The 19,755-nt window shown below is 43.2% G+C and overlaps 1 protein-coding gene across 3 annotated transcripts in view; it reads right to left on the bottom strand.

Annotated features, from left to right (window-relative positions):
* LRRC53 (leucine rich repeat containing 53) overlaps positions 1 to 16,667 on the bottom strand; it is a 35,046-nt gene extending 18,379 nt beyond the window's left edge. For all 3 annotated transcript variants that reach the window (XM_084757659.1, XM_084757660.1, XM_084757661.1), the window contains exon 1: positions 16,546 to 16,667. In XM_084757659.1, coding sequence (XP_084613785.1) covers positions 16,546 to 16,567 — 22 coding nt within the window. In that variant the 5' untranslated portion in view covers positions 16,568 to 16,667. The remainder of the gene's footprint in view (positions 1 to 16,545) is intronic.
* Positions 16,668 to 19,755: the final 3,088 nt, after the last annotated feature.

Below are 19,755 nucleotides of genomic sequence, written 5' to 3'. Positions count from 1 at the left end.
AAATTTTTTCCTCTAGGTTATCATTCATTTTTATATCCCCTGTGACTTGAACAAGGCTTGAAGTATAAAAAAATAACACAATAACCACTTAACCAAACTTATATGACATTGCAGTTCATGATAACCAATATCTTTGATGGCAATTTTTGAAGCTAAAATTTTAAACTCAGAAGTAGGGAAGAGTTGTGGGGTTTCCTAGCTTGGTCTTGGTTGTAAATCTGAAATGTCATCCCAGAAATGAAGCTAATTACAAAAGGAGAGCCAGCGACTCTTTCCCTGGGGTATGGACAGCACATTGGAAGGCATAGAGATAGTTAATAGTTTTTAGCATTTGCGTTTATTCTTTCATTTTGAAGAACCTTGCCATTTAAAAACACGCAAAGCTAATTAAAGATTTTCCACTGTTTCATTATCTGAATGCAGTTCCAAATTCTGAGTTAAAACTCTTATCACAGAAAGACTCTACATCCCTCCACGAACAGTAAATGAACATTCAATTAGCCCTTCAATACAAGTGCATTTTAAATAAAAATATACTTTATTGCTAATCTCATTCTTTACAAATGCAAATACTCAATTTTCAAACTCAAAGAATTTCCTCTCTTTTATTCTTAAGGGAGGAAAAATAGTCTTTTCTTGTTTTACAGGGAAGACCCGAGTTTTCTGAAGTCGTTAGGAAACTGGAGGAGGAGGGTCTGTGCAATGTCAAGGTAAGAATTTGACCTTCTGAAGCTCCTGTTTAAAAGCCCAGAGCGACCAAGGCATCACAGGAACTCTGAGGGCCAAAGACTAGGTCTTAGAGCCTCTAAGAAGCCAATTAAATATACAAATAAAAGGAAAGCTATTCAGAGTGATTCACTGGGAGGAAGAAAGATTCAGTGACACCCCTTATCCTAGCTGCTCGTCTGCCCCATAACATGAAGTTCAGGTTTAACCACAGCACAAGAAGTATTTATCTCTAACCCGTCGAGGGCGAGGCACCACCCCAGCCATCATCACTCTCTGAGCTCCGGTCTCCAACGAGGCAATCTTACAAATTGTCAGAATTGTCTTGAAATCTCTCTCCCCCTTTTGGGATCCAAGATCCCCCCTTGGCTGGTCCCAGACTTCATAACTTTCCTTCTCCTGGCATGAGGTTTCTGGGAAAATGCCAGTTTCTTGGGGGTACATTTCCTCAAGAGTCCAGTAGACAATGGAAAAGAGTCTCTCTACAATATTTTCATTCCTGCTAGGCAGGTCACAAAGGCTGTCAGGGGACACAAGCGAGGTTGTGCTTGAAGAAGGCAGCTGCATGTATATCCATTGGTATAGACCCTGCTAATGAAGCCCATAGGAAGAGCAGACTCTGACATTTCGCCAAGGACAGAAGCAAATTCATAACAACTTTTGGTGGTTCCAGAAATAATCAGGCCAGAGAATGGTTACAGTCATGCAGAACTTAAAAATAGCTGTGTAAAATATTGAAAGAATGGAGGCTGGGCCAGGGATATAGTTGGGTGGATAAGAAACCTCATTGCTCTATGAGAAACCTGGTATATAGATCACACACACACACACACACACACACACACACACACACACACACACACACACACTGTGTGTATCGGAGCAAATAAATACACAGAACAAATCTTTATTAATTATAAGTATAACACGTATATCGGAAGGTAAATATTTGATAAACATTTTCTACAGATTTGTAGACAAGTGATGAGCCAGTTAGAATCTATTGCATTGTCCATTCATGTTCAATACAAAAGGAAGACACTGTCTCAGACAATGCACAAATCTACCAGAAGACGATGCCTTTCAGGACACGGACTGATAGACGCTAATAATCAAGCTAATGGAAAAATTTCCTTAATATCAAGGAGATGTTTGCCTTAATTTTCTCTGTAATTTGCCTTAATTTGCTAAACACCTGGTCATGAAATCACATTTAAAAATAGGCACAGGAACTAAAACAGGAGCACCCATCCAAATAATATATTTCAAATGCGTAGGGGGGACGTAAGGACTGCACACAAGATTGTGGTCCATGTGCGCATGGAGGTAAGGGGCAAAAGCAAGGAGACAGGATCTACCTGAGCCTTCACAACAAAGGCAGGAAGAGAATTCCACAGGGAACAGTTTCTTCCTTAAAGCAAATCCCAGATCGGGGTCCATAGAACCTGGGCTATTGGAGAATGCTTCCAGGCTAGCAGGCACTAGTGATTCTGTCTCACTCTCCACAGAAACTTCTGGAGAGGGAGAGGAAGCCTTCCATTGATGGAGAGGCATCCTTCCATCTGATGAAAAGCCTCCTTTCCCTTCCCTTGGTACAGAAATTTATGGCTATGGGGCGAGTAGCTGCTCATGTTGGGGAGACATCAGGACTGACCACTGACAAGAGCATTTTCCATAGGACGTGGCTGTTACAAGGCACCTTTGGGGCCTGAGCTCCAAGTATTCCCTTATGTGAACCTTGGAGTTTAACTAGACAAGGTTGTTCCTATCCTGGGATTATATCTCACTTGATAGGAATAGGAGTTGCTTCACGTGCTGGCTAGCCTTAAGTTAACTTGATTCACAAACTAGAGTTAACAGAAAAGAAGGAACCTAAATTGAGAAAATGCTTCCACAAGGTCCAGCTGTAAGGCATTTCCTTAATTAGCGATTTGTGTGGGAGAGCCCAGTCCCTTGTAGGCAGTTCCATCTTTGGGATGGTGTCTTGTATTCTATAAGAAAAAGGTTAAGCAAGCCGTAGGGAACAAGCCAGTAAGCAGCACCCTTCCATGGCCTCTGCATCAGCTCCTGCCTCCAGGTTTCTCCCCTGTTTGAGTTCCTGCCCCGACTTCCTTTGATGATGAACAGCAATGTGGAAGGGAAATCCAACTAAACTCTTTCCTTCCCAACTTGCATTTTGGTCACAGTATTTCCTTGCAGCAGTAGAACCCCTAACCAAGACAGGTTGGTACTGAAGTGGGGTATTGTTGCGTCAGACCTGACCATGTTTGGGGAGGATTGTGGAAGGACTTTAAAACTTAGAAAAGCCGCTGAGTGTTGAGGGCTCAGTGAGATGTTCTTTCAAACTTCAGAAGATTGTGAATGGATCCCAGATAATTAGACATTGAGTTATTCATATTGTTGGATTTTGGTTTTGTTTGGTCATACTGTGCTGTGCTCTGGTTCTTCACTCTTAAAGATTGTATTTAATTTCAGTTTTTACAGAAGCCCATCATTGAAAGACTTTGAACTTTTTAGAAGACGTTGGAATATTAAGAAGATTAGATATTTTAAAGAGACTGAAATTTTAATGTGTTTGAATTGGAAAAGGCTGTAGGTCTTTGAAAGTTATTTATGTTTTTGATGTGAGATCTTAGGGATAAACAAGAAAGGAGAGATGTGGCTTAATAGCGACATGTTCGTGTGTCAAGTTGACAAGGGATCCGTTGTGCTGGCTGGTCTTATGTCAAGCTGACACACAAACTATGGTCATCGGAAAAGAGAAAACCTAAATTGGGAAAATGCCTCCCTAAGACTCAGCTGTAAGGCATTTTCTTAACTAGTGATTGATAGGGGAGGGACCAGCCCATTGTGGGTAGTTCCATCCCTCAGCTGGGGATCCTGGGTTCTATAAGACAGCAGGCTGAGCAAGCCAGGAGCAGCAGCACCCCTCCATGGCCTCTGCATTGGCTCCTGCCTCCAGGTTTCTGTCCTGTTTTGAGTTCTTCATTCCCTTCCATGGTGAACAGCAGTATGGAAATGTAAGCCAAATAAGCCCTTTCCTCTCCAACTTGCTTCTTGGTCATGGTGTTTTGTTGCAGCAATAAAAAACCTTAAATAAGACACTCCAGAAATAAGGACAATGGATAGAAGGATGGGCCAACAAGCTTGCTTTGTCACGCTGATCTGTACTTGTGGGACAGGAGAGAAAATAAAGAACCTCTATGCAAAGAGAATTCACTGGATATTGTTAATTATGATCCATGATTGTGGGATCCCACAGGGCTCTATTCTCCCCCACTATCCAACTTTTTCAGTCAGACTGACACCAAGGTCAAGAGGGACCTACTGGTCACATTGGTAAATTTGACAATGTTGAGAGGACCAGCAAACATTTGAAGGCAAAAATAATAATAATAATCTAGACTACCTTGGAAAATGAAAAAAAATAGCATATGTCCGCCAAGAATAAATTTAAAAGGAATAACATACTGTTCCTCCCAAGGCCATAGAAACAATAGTGAAAGCATGGACTGGAGATGTGGCCTCAAGGTCACGTTGTCAGTGCTATAATAAGCTCAGAGGCAGCTGCAACATGAGAAGGCTCTCCTGTTAGAGAACAAAAGGACTGACCATCTCTACTCTGATGTGACCAAACCAAAAAAGGGGCCCAATGGAACTCTCTGTCATTAAAAGAACAATGAAAACTGTCACTTGCATTATAGCAAGGAGTGATCAGAATGCTGAATATGCTGACATCCTATATTATAAAGAGCATTTGAGGAACGAGGAATTTTTACCAAAAGAATAAGAAAATCTCCATGAACCCAAAGGACCAGCAGTTAGCTAAGAGGTTGGTTTTCTTCTCTTTGGAAAAACCATTTACCAGATACCAAACCATGCTTCATCTTACAAAATGAATGTATTCTTACAAAAGTGTGTATGACAGTTACTGTTGTCAGCTTGACATGACCCACAGGCACCTGGGAAATGGGTGCCTGTGAGCCGCTGCCTTGATGACCTTGGTTATGTTAACTGTTAAGGGAGAACCCATTTCGACTGGGTCTGAGGCCCTTCCCTGGAGACAGATCCTAGAGGGTATAAAGAGGAGGAAGTGAGCAGAGGGGACGCACTACTCCGTTTCCTGATTGTGCTCTCAATCTCAGAGTTGCTTCAAGCTCATGCTGCCCTAAATTCCCCACCAAGATAGACTTGAACCATGAACTAAAGAAAAACCTTTATCCCTTATTTTATCACAGCAGTGAAAAGGAAATAAGAGAGTGTGCAAATCTGTTTTTTGTGTCTGGGGAAACCACAGCTACAGTTGAAAGGAGCTCTGCCATGGATGAATCTTATCATCATAGAGAACAGTGTGATGTATCTTTTGATCATCAAATAATAATCATATGAACAAGATTTCATAAATTTAATTTGGGCTTACTGTATTTTGGAGAAGATAGGAATAAGAAGTACACCAGCTCTCAAAATTGGAAATGTGTTAAAAAGTAGATTAAACTGAGCAGGTCTCACCACCAGAGGTTGAAGGGAAAAGCGAGTGTCCTCACATAGAAAGTGAAAGTACAGCTGCCTGTTACAGTAACTTGGTAAACAAGGCCGTTCATGCCTTCTCCATCCAGCTCATGTCTCCTGCATCAAGCAACAGCAGCAGTTCTCTGTCCCCTTCCTCTTCCTCTGATTGCCTGGTGGGCTGCAGAGGGCCTGGCCAGAGCCACGTGGCAGCACTGCAGAGCCGCTTTGAGTTGGAATATGCTCTAAATGCAAGGACCTACGCTGCGTGGTCCCAAAGGTAAGTGGTAATGTCAACAAAGTTCTTATTTTAAATCCAGACCTCAGCTCCTGATCAGGTCAGTCTCCTGGATGACGCTGTCTAGAAGAGTTGGAACGTCCCCCCGGAAACACTGAAAGAGTTTTGATTCCACTTTCCTTATATTCTCTGTTAGTTTAGGCTCTTCTCTAAGTTGTCAGTAATAGCAGTGAGCTAAGAGAAATGTCTGCTGTAAAGTGGTGAAGTATTATAAATTATCAAATGTATTTTATGGTGGATTCAAGGAAAGATTCCTATATATGAACCTAAAAACAGTCCTGGCGATAGAGCACCAGGCATTCAGAGCTGCACACATCTTCATATCTCAGCAGCTCCGGTCCTGGGATACAGCCCACAAAACTGAAAACAGATCTGCAAGCAAGTCTTGGACACACATGTTTATGGCGGCCGTGTGCTTGATAGCCCTACATGGAAACAACTCAAGTGTCCATCAAATGATAGAGAGATAATGTGTGAGAGGCACCATGCTCTACAGAATTGATAAGCCATCAAAAGATATAAAATATGGATAATAATTGAAACCATATCTACAGAGTCCCTGTTGTTGTATGACCTCACTAAACTGAGGATCCAATAGGTATATAAACAACAATGTGTGACTTCAGTAGCTGGGTATATTTCCTTATAGGTGTGCAGCAGGGGGAGTATGACACCAGAGTGCTTTTATGGCTGAGTTCTGGTCCTTCATGGGGTAGGGGGACATGAGAGCGTCATAACTCTCCTGTAAGAGCATCACTTTCCCCAACTCCAGACTCCACCCTCAGAGCTACTTCACCTTAATTACCTTTCCACAGACACTATATTCAATGCAACTGTGTGAGATGTTGGGGTTTCAACAGACAGGGGAGACATGACCTATTCCATATGAACCAATGGGTGAATTGATTTAAAAGGAAACAAACAAACAAACAACAACAACAAAACAGATTGATGCTGCCAAGAACTTATGGGAAAGAGAAGCTTTGGAGGAACTTTTTAAAGGGAATCATCAGCTCTATTTCGGACAGTGGAATATGGGAGCTACACTTATAGGTCCTTATAAAACATTACTAATGTAGCAAATACCTCTGAAATTCTCATTTAAAAAATCTTATATTATGTTAAACAGAGAAAACATACTGATCAGAATTCCTCTTTCTTGGCCGCTCCATTCACATGACCCAGTTTCCTACAGGCAGGCATTTCATCCCTCGGCCTCACTGTAGAGTCAGGGAGAGCTTAACAGGCCATCTATTGCTTTGAGATGTCTGTGTAATTGTTCATCCCCGAAGCCAGGACTGACGGCCACACCCAGTCATTTCTAGGAGATGTCCACAGGGCTGGTTCTAGGTAAACTTAGCAGCAGACTAGACTATACCAAGGTCTGCTCTGTGACTCTCATCCTCCTCAGATGCACATCAGAACATGCTAACGGAAGCATGCTATCCCCACAAACAAAGACGCGAGTTTCTCATGCATGCTTCAAGCCTTTTCTCATGTTTCAGCCTCTAGCATAGGCTAATCACAGCCAACAGTCCCAGGGTCAACAAGGGGAACAGCAACAGTTATTTGCCATCAGAGAGGAATATAAAATCACAGGCTGAGGGACGCAAACCAAGAATGATGTCATTTATTAGACAGACATGAGAAGAAACGCAGCGGAGTTCCCTTGGGGGAGCTACCAAGGGTCTTACTTACACTTCCTCCTACTGTTGTTTTCTAAACTTGTATCCATCCTCTGAAAAAGGAGTTGCAGAAACAGCTAAGAAGAGACATACAGGTGGATCATGACATCTGTAATCTACTGAACATCCTGAAATTAAGTATGAGCAGTTATGATGGGTAACCAGGGCTATCTGATATCGTTTGTTATTGGATTTCCATCTTCGGCATAATTTCATAAGTTCACTGACTTAATCTCAGGATAACATTTGATTGGGTCCAGCTACATGACCATCTTCCAGTTATACCTGTGTTCTCATCCCCCACATGTGTTTTTATCAACTAATTCTCCGGCAGTCCGATCATGATATTTCTGCAACAGTCACGTGATGGTTCGTCTAGAGTTAAGAGGCTGAGCTACAGAATGGAGGGGAGCTGCTGCTCCGGCAGAGAGTGCTTGACAGATACAAGCAGGCCCATCCACAGAGCACAGGTCTGCTGCTGCAGGTGACTCAGAGAATGACACAGAGCAAGAGGTACAGCAGCACGTGGGGCGAGGCGAATGGACGGGGAGCTTGCTTCTCCACACAGCACGATCCTAAGGAGACAGGCTTCTGCCGAAAGCTGACACGAGCCCAGTCGGTTCTTTGAGCAGCTTCCTTCATTTTCCCAGCAGCCTCTTTTCTATTTGCTGTCCCTTTGTGGTGGTCGTAGGACTCTGTTTTGTTTTGTCTCTCCCTGCACATTTCTCTCAACATTGTAGGCCCCCATTTGCAGCCTGGGTGAACTGAAGGTCAGTTAGTTACAGCCCCACCCCTGGCAAGCAAAGTCCTTGATTTATTTGAGATCTATGATGTACATATGCAAATGAGGTATTTAGTGAAAATGTGCTATGAGTCAAGAGAAGAACTGCTACACCCAACTGTTGAGCGGTCTGACTGACATAAGGGCATCAAGCAACAAATATTTGTGCAGCAGATAAGGAGTGAAAATGGGATAAACTGGCTCGATACATGGTGATCGTTATGGACTTAGAGTGGAATCAGTGAACAGGCTCTGGCGGTTTCTCCATTATTCTATTTAAATATCTGACACCCTGAAACACCTGTGAAATGCAGGACACTGTTTTAAATACTGTGAATAGTCATGTAATTAGGCTTTGTAAGAGGTAGACATTTCGGTTTATTTAGATGAAGAAACAGGCTCAGAAGTACAAGCAATTCTCCCGAGCGAACAAGCAGGAGGCTGAGCTGGGCTTCTGCACAAGTCTCTCTGCTGTGCTTTATAAATTCCCCCGGCGCGGGAGGCAGTGGGTTCCAGAAGCTGGTTGTGTTTTGACAATGCTTGTGTTTTCTGGCCTTCTCCCATTTCTTTTTTCTTTCTTTCTTTCTTTCTTTTTTTTTTTTCCTGGAAGTGGATCAAGGAATGGATTCAAGCACTCTTTGCAAGCCTGCTTTTTCAGCTTGTTTTACTGAAGGCTAAGGAAGGGAGTTGGGCAACCAGTTCTTAAAGTGAAAGAGCCCAAGGATTCAGGAATGGATGGACTAAAGCCAGCAGGGCCCTGGGCTAGACGCCCTAGGGCGGTTCTTAACTTTGCATGTTAGAATCATCTGGGAAGCTCAGAAAGGGCCACTGACCAGAATCAATTAGAGCTCGTCAGGGTTAGGTTCTGAGGAGCTCCAACACAGCAAAGCAGGTGTGGTGCTAACCTGCAGGTCACTCTGTGGGAGGAGATGCAGGTGCTGGCACAAAAATGGAAGAGGAGATCTTGCCAGCCTCCCATTTTGATCAAGGCTGCTCTAAAGGGTGGCTGAGTCCTTGTCTACTTAAGTCTGAGCACTGGGCCTTGTAACTAACTCACTCAATTACACAGGAAGCATAATTTTGCGTGTGTGTCACTATGATTCTGAAAAAAAATATATATGTACAAGGCTTGGCCTGTGGTTCCCCACTGACATATAGATTTGGGCTTCTCAACGGTGTACCGAATAGCTGCATAGAAGTTGTGCAAACTTCTAGTTATGATGGCAACAGCCAGGAGATTGGAATGTGAAAACTCTCAGTTTCCACTGTTTGTACGAATACTTATCTCTAGTTAGTGTTATCACTTTCTCTGTATAAAACAAATTTCAAGGTGGGAAGATGTCAGGTGTTTCTTCCATGAAAAAAGTATAATAGGAAATTGCTAATTCTGACTGAAATCGCAAACTGAGCTTAAGGAAACCATTTGTGAAGTTCTGCCTCTTTTAAAATATTTTGTGTCCAGATATATTTAGAAACTCGGCATGTGGCACTTGCTCCTCCCACGGGGTCTGAAATCTCCCATCTTGTGCACGGATTACATCATGTTAAATTTAGAAATGACAAAGTGATGAACAACCTTTCAGATACAAAAACCAATTAGTGTTTGTGTGGCACCGAGCTCCGGGAATAGCGCTGCGACCCAGTTAGCTGTCCAGGAGAAGACACTGGGGATCCAGACCTCAAAGCTTTGAAACAGACTCCCTTGGGATTAATCCAAACAAGGACTCTCTAAGTAGCTTGCCTAGTGCACTGAGAACATACTCAATTCATGCAACATAAAGATAATGTGCACAAGTCTCGATTCACACATAGTTTTCCTAGAATACTGGAATTGTGCAATATCGTGGCTCCATGTAACAAGCACATAGTAGGTCAGGTCCTCCACTCTGCAATCTTCCCTTCTCCTTTTGTCTATGGAAATTTCTTGAAGGCTTCAGTTATCTCTTTAACTTCTAATCATTTCTTTATCCCCAAAATTTTCCCTTGTCAACTCATAATTATTTTCAGAATCCTCTCCAGGATGGTTTTAAATGACTCCATATCTTGTTTCTTTTCTCCACTCCATGTGTGCCTTTTATGAAGTCTCTGGTGCCACTTCTCTCTCTGTCTCTGTCTCTGTCTCTCTCTCTCTCTCTGTCTCTGTCTCTCTCTCTGTTTGTCTGTCTGTCTCTCTCTCTGTCTCTCTATCTCTGTCCCTGTCTCTGTCTCTCTCTGTCTCTATGTCTCTGTCTGTCTGCCTGTCTGTCTGTCTGTCTGTCTGTCTGTCTGTCTGTCTCTCTCTCTCTCTCTCTCTCTCTCTCTCTCTCTCTCTCTCTCTCTCTCTCTCTCCACACACACACACACACACAGGGGATAGTAAAGAGAGGGAGAAAACCTCAGTCCACAATCCAACCTTGACCTCTTCAGCACGGTAATGTCTTTAACTTCTCTCCAGCTCTGCCTCCCCATGGCCCTCTCCCACACTGTGTACCAGCATGTGCTTCCTCATGTAGAGCCTTTGAAACCATCACCATTCCTCCATTGCCACCATCAGTGGGTGGAGCTTCATCCCGGTCATTAGCAAACACATTTTCATCCTGCATCCCCTGCAGTTTTACACCAAGAGGTCTGATTCTCCTCACGTACACTTTAGTTTGCATAAATTGTGTGAGGAATTTATCATAGTTTGAATGACTAGAGTTACTGACTGGGGCCAATGTTTGGGTAATCCTACACACTTCAAAATGACCCTTCCCAAAATGCCCTGAAAAGATACACTGTAGACATCCTAGGATAGACACAATATCCCATAGATTCACAATGCTATATCTGCCAGCCTAATTGGCTTTTAACCTTGCCCACACCTCATTCTTGTCCAAACATGGGCCATCCACCCATACTTGTTTCACTATTAGTCATTGCAGCTTGAAGATGACCTCCCTGTGGCCATCCCCTTCCTGGCACATGCCCCACAAATGATCACGTGCTGCCACTCTGTGCCACAATGTGCACTTGTTTCACTTCACCATACAAGTATGTGTCCTACTCCCCATTGGTTTATAAATACTTTGAGATTAGAAATTCTCTTTTCTTCTGAACTTATTCAGATGTCTACAATGTCTCATTTATAATTTAACTCTGGGGGCGGTGGTGAAATATTAAACATTTTAATTTGTAATAAATTAGAACTATCCTGGGTTGTGCTATCACATTCAAGCAAAAACATCCTCCTTAGGACAAATGTAACTGCCACTTACTTCATGTGACGTGAGTGCGGAAACTGCCATATCACACCATAAGTGTTCTATAAAAAAATAAATTGCTTTGCATGAAAATGGCTAAGAAAGATTGTATTAACGAGGCAGGAAGGGCAGCCCAGAAGCACAAGAGCATGACTGGTTATAAATTGCTCCTTTTCTTCCACCCTCCCTCCTTTTAGGTAAGAACAATCACCCCTTTCCGATGGCAGCTGTGCTTTCTTACATGAAGGCTCATCGGGTACATCGGGCCAGTTTATGCTTCCTCTGTTCTCTGCAGATATTTTCTCTATCCTGGTCTCAAAGCCAACGGCCTTCATTATTAAGAGCCAGTCGCATTATTAGACTCCTTTCTACCTCCTAAGACTCCTTTAATCTTTGTTATTCCTTTTTACTTTTAGCTGTTATTCTTCCATACTAATTTTTAAAAACAGTTTACATTTTCTGCCACAAAGGAAGCCAAGACTTTGAGTACAGCTGTATAAGCCCAAAGACTCACGTGGAAAGATCTTGTATCATCATTATCATAGTGAGTTCTCTTCACCATCCACTTAGTGTAGATTTTGCACTTATTTAGATGAACTTTAATCCACATGAGTTTTTTGTGATCTCTATTTTTATTATCCCCCACACAAAACAAAAATCCATAGATCATGTTGATACCATAAAGCATTCTATCGAGGTTTACACAGATATAATTTTAAGCATCTGTATGCATGTGGGGGCAGGGAGGGTATGTACACATGAGTGCCCATTGCCTGTGGTGGCCGGGAGAGGCCAGCAGATTCTCTGCAGAGCTAGAGTTACATGCAGCTCTGAGTTGCTCTACTATGTAGTTGCTGGGAACCGAACCTAGCACTCTTGAAAAGCAACAGGCACCTTTATCCACTGAGTCATCGCTCTGGCATCTTACCATAACATTTTTGTGTTTATTTTCCAATATTTTGGCTTCACCAAGACTTGATCTTAGCCATTCTGATGGGTGGAAGATGGAATCTCAATTATTTTGATTTGCATTTCTTTGATGATTAAAGATGTTGAGCATTTCTTTAAGTGTTTCCCAGCCATTCGATATTCCTCTGTTGAGAATTTTCTGTTAAGTTCTGAGCCCCATTTCTCCATTTCTCAATTGGGTTATTTGGTTTGGTGATGTTTAATATCTTGAGCTCTTTATATATTTTGGATATTAGACCTTTGTCAGATGTAGGGTTGGTGAAGATCTTTTCCCAGTCTGTAGGCTGTCACTTTATTCTATTGACAGTGTCTCCTGCCTTACTTTGAATAAATTAATAAAATTAAAAAAGAAAAAAAAGGAAAAACCTCACTATATGTATAGCATATTTAAAATATATCTAATTAGAACACATATAGGGAAATAGAATATGCATAAACACACAGACATATGTGTCAGGAAGGTGTAAGGTCTTTGTCAGTAAACCAAGTGTGTTTATGTGTGTCTTTGCAGGGAGGGTATAACAACTACGTTTATTCTCTCTGCTACACGTTAGGTAAATTTTTTTCACATTTATCTTATTAAACCTCCAAATAGCTCTGCCTGATTTTCTGTCTGTTTCCGAATCACATCCTTTCCAACTTTTTTCATTGTATTGGTTGGTGTTGCCGTTTAAACTTTTGTCACGCAGTTTTAAAAGTCTCTTTGCCTTCCATACACATCTACTCTCTTCTCCTTAAGAACAGTTGTTTTATGCTCTCCGACTAGACTTCTCATTTTCAGTTTCTAAGTGCTGGTCACATGGCTGTCTCTGTGGATTCTTGGCCTTCTTGCCTGCAATGTCTCTTCTGCCTGCCCTTGGACTTAGTTCTGTTAGGCCTCATGTTCCTTGTAAAAAGCCTACGCCCTTTCTTTCTTCCTCTTGTTTGGGGTAGGCCACCTTACAAATGAACTAATTTCACTCATTTTTGTCATCTTGGAATGCCAACACCCAGAATCATTGCTCATAAATTGTTTAAATTTTCTATATACATATATCCTTGGGCTATATTTCCCCCCCTCCACATTATCTAGAGACCATTGTAAAGGTGTATTGCATCTCTTGTATAGAGCTGATTTTATTTTTCCTAATTTCCTTTACCTTGGTTGTCTCATGAGGATTTTAGACTTTGTAAAGATTTTTATTTTTTCTTTCTTTCTTTGGTCCATATTTTTATTATTCCATGTGTGTGTGTGTGCATGTTTTTTAGTGTATAGCATGTATGCACAGGTTTTTGAAGAAGCCAAAAAGGGGGATTGGAACTCTGCAACTGGAGTTCCAATTGGTTGTAAGTTGCCCAACCCGGGTCCTCTGGGAGAACGGTGTTTCTAAGCCATTTCCCCAGCTTGAGAACCACAGCTCTTTAAAGGTACTTATCACTCAACCTTCGACCTTGCTTGGGTCAAGGTTGTATCTGCCACACTTTGAGGCCAACAACAATCAACATGAAAGCTTCAGGGCACATATGTCTCTGTGGAGTGATGGCCTTGGCCAGCCACTCGTTCTTCTGTTCACGTTTGCCTAGACTGTAAGCCAGCGCGTTGTGTGTGCAAGCAGCTCTCTCCTTTCCGTGCTACACTGCATTACTTAGGACAGTGTCTGGCACAAGATAAGTACTGAATGCCTGCTGTTGAGTGGCAAGTGAGCAGGGCAGCCTTTATAAAAATGAGGCCACCTAATTCCAACAGCAATCTTGTGAATCATCACTGAAATTTCCCATTCTTCAAGGAAAACAAGTCGAGAATTGCAGTTTTAAATAATGGATGGGAAACTATTAAGTGGTGGAAAAATAAGCTTGTGACTGAATTTGAGCCTGCCTCAGGGAGTGGTCCTATTGCCTCTTAAGGGAAAACTTCAACAGGTTTGAAGTACTCTTTTTAAATTTTGTTTTTAATTTTTATATTCACTTTACATCCTGGTCATAGTCCCGCCTCCTTTTCTTATGGTTTCCAATCCCCCTCCTCTTTTTCTCAGAAAAAGGGAGCCCCACGACCAGCAGCCCATCCCAGCACATCAAGTGGCATCAGGACTGAGCTCATCCTAATCCACTGAGGCCAGGCAAGGCAGCCCTGCCAGGGGGAAGTGATCGAAAGGAGGAAGCAGAGTCCATGTCAGCGGAAGTACCTGCTCAGCTCATAGGGGACCCACAAGAAGATCAAATTGCCCGTCAGCTGCATATGTATAGGGGGCCCAGGTCCAGTCGATGCCTGCTCTTTGGCTACTGCTTCTGTCTCTACAAGCCCCATCGGTCTGGGTTAGTTGACTCGATTGGTCCTCGTTGCATCCCTGTCTCCTCTGGGTACTTACATCACACCAACACACACACACACACACACACACACACACACACACACACACACTCTTCCATGGGCCTTCCCAAGCTCTGCCTAGTGCTTTGGCTGTGAGTCACCAAGCAGTTGTGCTAGGCGCCTATCTGTAAGTGTATCAGACTCTCCTTAACAGTGGAGTCAAGAGTTGGCTCTCTCCCGTGGGGTGGGTCCCAGGCTCCGATGGGCATTGTTTGGACTTAGTGGTTGAACCCAGCTGCTGAGGAGCTGTCTGTGGTGCTGAACGGCTTCTAGCGAAGAGTGTGTGCCAGCTGCAGTAGACTCTCGGACACCTCTTTTGCTCACAGGGAAACTCCCTCCTCTCTTACTAACTCTATACCAATCACCTTGTTTCATTTTACCTCCTAGGATACAAATTGTACTCAGCTTCCTGTAGACTTGACTAGAGCAAAGCTCCACATTTTCAGCCATGTTTCCCAGCTCACCAGGACTAACCCCGCCCCATTGTCTCCAGCCATCTCTCTCCAAATCAGCCTCTCAGAACACTTGGAAAAACAGCAATGTCTAATCAGAACACACAACAAGAGGTACTGGCCGCCTTCTCGGAGTGTGACAACTTGAAGGGCTCACGTGGGCCAGGTTAGAAGATAACTCTACTGTAAGGCAATTTCTCCTCTGAATTACGGTTTTGCCAAGCTTGGCTTCTTCTCACGTTCACTGTGTTGTCCATTATTAACACAGTCACTTTGCGGAACTCACGTTCTTTGGCACAGCGGTCTTTAGGCTGACACGTGGTAAAAGAAAGAAAAATAAATAAAAATCCTGATTTTCTGGTAATGAGGTGATGACGACACTGTCCTTCCTCACTCATAGACACAATAGGGATCCTGGACCAAAAGCTGATGCTACATGTAAATCATGCTAATATTTACAAATCTTGGAAAACAATAAGAAGATGGTGTCCTTGGCCCTCCAAAGTGGTTATTAGCCTTCTCCAAGATAGCTGATTGAAAGTACAGCTAATGAGCTTTTTCACTGGAGCTCAGTGCCTACTTAAGCATCTCACCCTTCAGCCAGGCCGACTGTCTGAAAGGAAGCACATGCTGAGCGTCTGCCCCTCTGTCACTTTTATATAATGAGGAGAGTAAGATGTCACTTGCCTAAATCTAGGGGCCAGGCAGGTTTTTTTTTCTGGATATTTGTCACTCTGGAGTATATAATTTTTATGACACTCACTTGCTCAAGGTCAGTGCTCAGCTCATTAAGGGTCTGGGATGGGAAAATATACATGGCAAAGAGAAGTCGGAATCCAAGCAGGTGCCAGCACGTCTGTCATCTGCTGCTTTTTATCTTTTTAAGTTCAAATATTTCTTTTGTTGTTCATGAATTTTCCTAATTAATGGAAGCAGGGAAGCTTTTGGTGTCGTGGGGTCTGGGGCTAAGAAGGAAACCCTCAGCCATGGGTGCTGCTGCGTGGGTTGAGCCACTGCCGAGCTATGGCCTGGTGAGACATAAAGTACAGCGGGGATGGGAGCTGGCACGCCAATGTGAGTATGTGAGTTTGTAACCCTCAGAACTCATGTAGAAGTCAGAAGCCACAGTGCATATCGGCAAGCACTGGCCTCCTAGAAAGAGACAGTGTGTGGAGACAGGAGAATCTCCCTCTGTGGGCATGCCACACAGCCTGCTGTATGCAGCTGCTGACTGCAAGCAGCAAAGGGCACTGTCTTAATCAAAGTGTAAGTGAGAACCCAACTTCTAAGGTGTCCACATACTCACCATGGTACATGCACAATGGTACTTCTACACACGAAGACACACACACACACACACACAAAGACACAAACACAAAAGCACACACAAGGGCACACACACACACACACACACACACACACACACACACACACACGTTAAAGAAAGTACATGTTAAAATTATTTCCATGAATGTTCAAGGCTCTAGAACGTTCATCTGTATTGTAAACCATTTAATATTTTCATAAAACTCTTTATTCAGCACAGCCCCTTTGTCATACCTGCAAAGCACCACAGTGACATTTCCCAACGTCCCCAGGTTCCGACGTGAAATAGAGACCCCCACAGCGCCAACTGCTGCCCTCCAGCCGCAGGGATTCTGCTTTTCGTATCTCTCCACAGAATCAGACACATCTCTACCTTGGTGAGACAGGGCTTGCGTTAGCCTTGCTTGTTGAGTTGGCTTGCTCACTAGCGCCATCTGGCCATCAGTGGGAGCGCTGCAGGTTTTGCGGTGGGGTGAGATTGGAGAATTCCCCTCTAACAAAGGCCTACAGCCTCAAAGTTAAGGAGTGAGAGGGGGAAAATGTCAATCCAGTCCCTGACTTTTAAAAACCAGCCTTAGATTGAAACAACCTTTCTCTGTGGAAAAATGTCAAAGAAAGAATATCAAACAAAATATTCCGGCCAGAAGGCATGCTGCGAGGATGGGAAATTAATAAAAGTGGAGCTAGGAGAAAACCCTATGTGCGTGCAAAATTGGTATCTCTTAAAAAGAAAGCTTTCAGGACCTCGATTTATTGCCACACATAAAAGATTTGCATGAAAAGAGTGAGAAAGTGACATATTTAGGTTACAACAGCTCACTTGAGAGCAAGTGAAGACGCTTTCCTCTGCTGGGCTGACCTGTCGCTGTCAGTCGGCTCCTTCGTATCCCATGGTAAGCTAGTTAGCAGCCTGGAAGGGCCTCCGTGGTGACCTGAAGGGCCGGCTCCTCGCGATGCATTTTGTAATACTAATTAACTAATTCCCAGCCACATAAAGGGAACCTGTGAAGATTTGCCAGCGGCGAACTGCTAAGTAAACGGTGACAGAATTCTCCGTTTTCAATTAGATGGAAAGACATATTGTGACAGCAACAAGTGGACTGACTTCCTAATGACAAGAGTTCTGTGAGGGTTCTGTTCCTGGAAATGAAAAGAAACCCTTGGCCACGTGTCTACCCTTGTGCACATCAAAGCAAAATTCTGCCTTTGGTTTGTGTTTGTGTGCCACCGAATGTAAGATTTAATCCGAACGCCGCTGTTTGAAACTGCTTCTGTTCCCCTGGAATGTCTGACAGGACACGGCACAGGGACCAGAGAGAACAGCCAGCCTAATTAAACCCATACAGGTGGCACCGCGTTCTGCGCCACAGCAGCCCTGACTCCAGCTGCCCCCGCCCTGAGCCATCCGACTCCACTGTTTGTATTGCAGAGCTCCTGCTCACATGGCAACTGTTGCTATGTTTGCAGGAATAAGTGGGTGATGCTAGCGTCTCCGTAATGACTGCGATACAAGAGCCATGATTTCCAAATGGATTTTTGAAGTTGCTCTCACAATGGCACTGCTGAGAGTGACAGCTTTAATTTCCCACAGATTCTCTTTCTTTTCACCTTTAGTATCTTCTGTATGGACAGGATCTAACCCTCACAGAGCAGCAAGAGTGACATCTCCCTTCCTTTGGCTTGCTGGTATTTAAAAATGATGTTTTTATTTTAAAGGAGCATTGTTTCTTATTATCCCTTTTGAATCTATGGATTTCAGTATTTCTTGTACTTAAGTAACAGCAATTAGAGCTATCAGAAAACATCATGGGCCCAGGAAGAAAACAGGCCTTGTATAAACCACAAAAGAGGGAAGAGCATCTGCTGTTATTATCTGTGACATTAACTGGACGCCCGTATACATGAGCAGATGTTTCAAGGGCCTCAATCACGAGTAAGTCTGAAGAATTCACGAGTGGGTATTTTCCACGCTGCATATTTTCTTTCACAAAGACGGCAGGTGAATGAAATCTGCTTTGTTTCCTGATGAGAATCAAGTGTTTACTTCCCAGTGGGTGACCTAGTACTGCTCCTTCCACAGAGGTGGGTATAACCTCCACTCAAGGAGAGAATTCTAGAGTGGATAGCGTTGCTGTGTCCACTGATGGTCATGTTAAACTGGCCAAACCATGGAAGAAGATGCATTGTATGCTTTCATCATTAGCCATGGTTGAGACACTGTGAATTGTGTGTAGGCTAGTCACAACACTGACAAGCACAGTTCTTCCACAGTAAAACTCACCAAGCGTCGGTGTTCCACAAATAAGCAAGCTGGAGCCAGAAAGAATGAACGGCCTTTTGGAGGCTTTACAGCTGGTAAGCAGGCATGGTCTGAACCTGGATCCGCCTGACTCCAAAGCCTGTGACTCCTCCCTCTTAGCTGATTTCTTGTAGGAGAGACAGAACTGCTCTCATGTGAGTCCCCTGTGTGACACCACAAAATCCCCTCCTGTGCAAGGACCACATGCAGTGGAGCAAGTGAGCACACACTTGCTACTCACAGTGAGGGCCTTGAGCAGGCCCTTCAGCATCTGTTGGAAAGATTGGCCCACAGAGACTGAGCTAGTCTCAGCTTGCACTTTAACAAGCATTAGACGTACGTGTGTGTGTGTGTGTGTGCAGGAAGATCAAAGGCATGGCACTCCAGTCTCCAAAGTATTTACAATGCCCTTCACCTCCATCTCTCTAAGTATTTACTTCCTCCCAGTTCTGAAGCCCCCACTTATAAGCAGGCCCAATCCCAGGTGTACATGTGACGGAAAGCGTCTCTGCCGTCTCTGCAGAGGCCGTTTATCCCTAAATTCACTCAGCACATTCATGTTATGTGTGTCTGTAATATCAACTGATGCAGTGCATGACAGGAAGAAATCACTGAAGGGCTGTGGCACATATCTTTCTTTAATTTCTGTGGGTGTCCATACTAAATGCTAGAGTCCAATATAAAAATGGAAAAGATTTCAGATGCTTAGAAAGCAGCCACCTAAATACATAGGTTTCAAGCAAATGGTTTTCTTCTACTGTATCCTAAGATGCCCTTTATTACTCATAAAAGATGATTTTATGAGTACATGTACATGAGTACATACAGGTCAACCAACACATGAAAAAATAAATTACAGGAATATTAGGCAAATAGAAACTGATGTCTGTTCTTTCCGTGTCACTTGTTAAGGAATGGAAAATGTGTGGCTATGGGGTAGTTATTGCCCACTGAGTCTCAGGTTTTTGAAATTTTCTTGTTGCTTCTGCATCAGCATTCCTACTTACCTTTTTAATGTGTGGATGATTCTTAGTTTAGTGAGGGCTTAACAAGTTTACATAGTTATTAAGGGAAATTAATAAATTAATACCTATCTTTATGCTTTAAAATGGAGATAAAACATAGTTGAAAGATTATAACATTCC

This window comes from Acomys minous (assembly GCF_964271855.1).
Source record: "Acomys minous genome assembly, chromosome: 14".
Taxonomy (NCBI): Eukaryota; Metazoa; Chordata; class Mammalia; order Rodentia; family Muridae; genus Acomys; species Acomys minous.
This window is presented reverse-complemented; position numbering and strand designations above follow the sequence as displayed.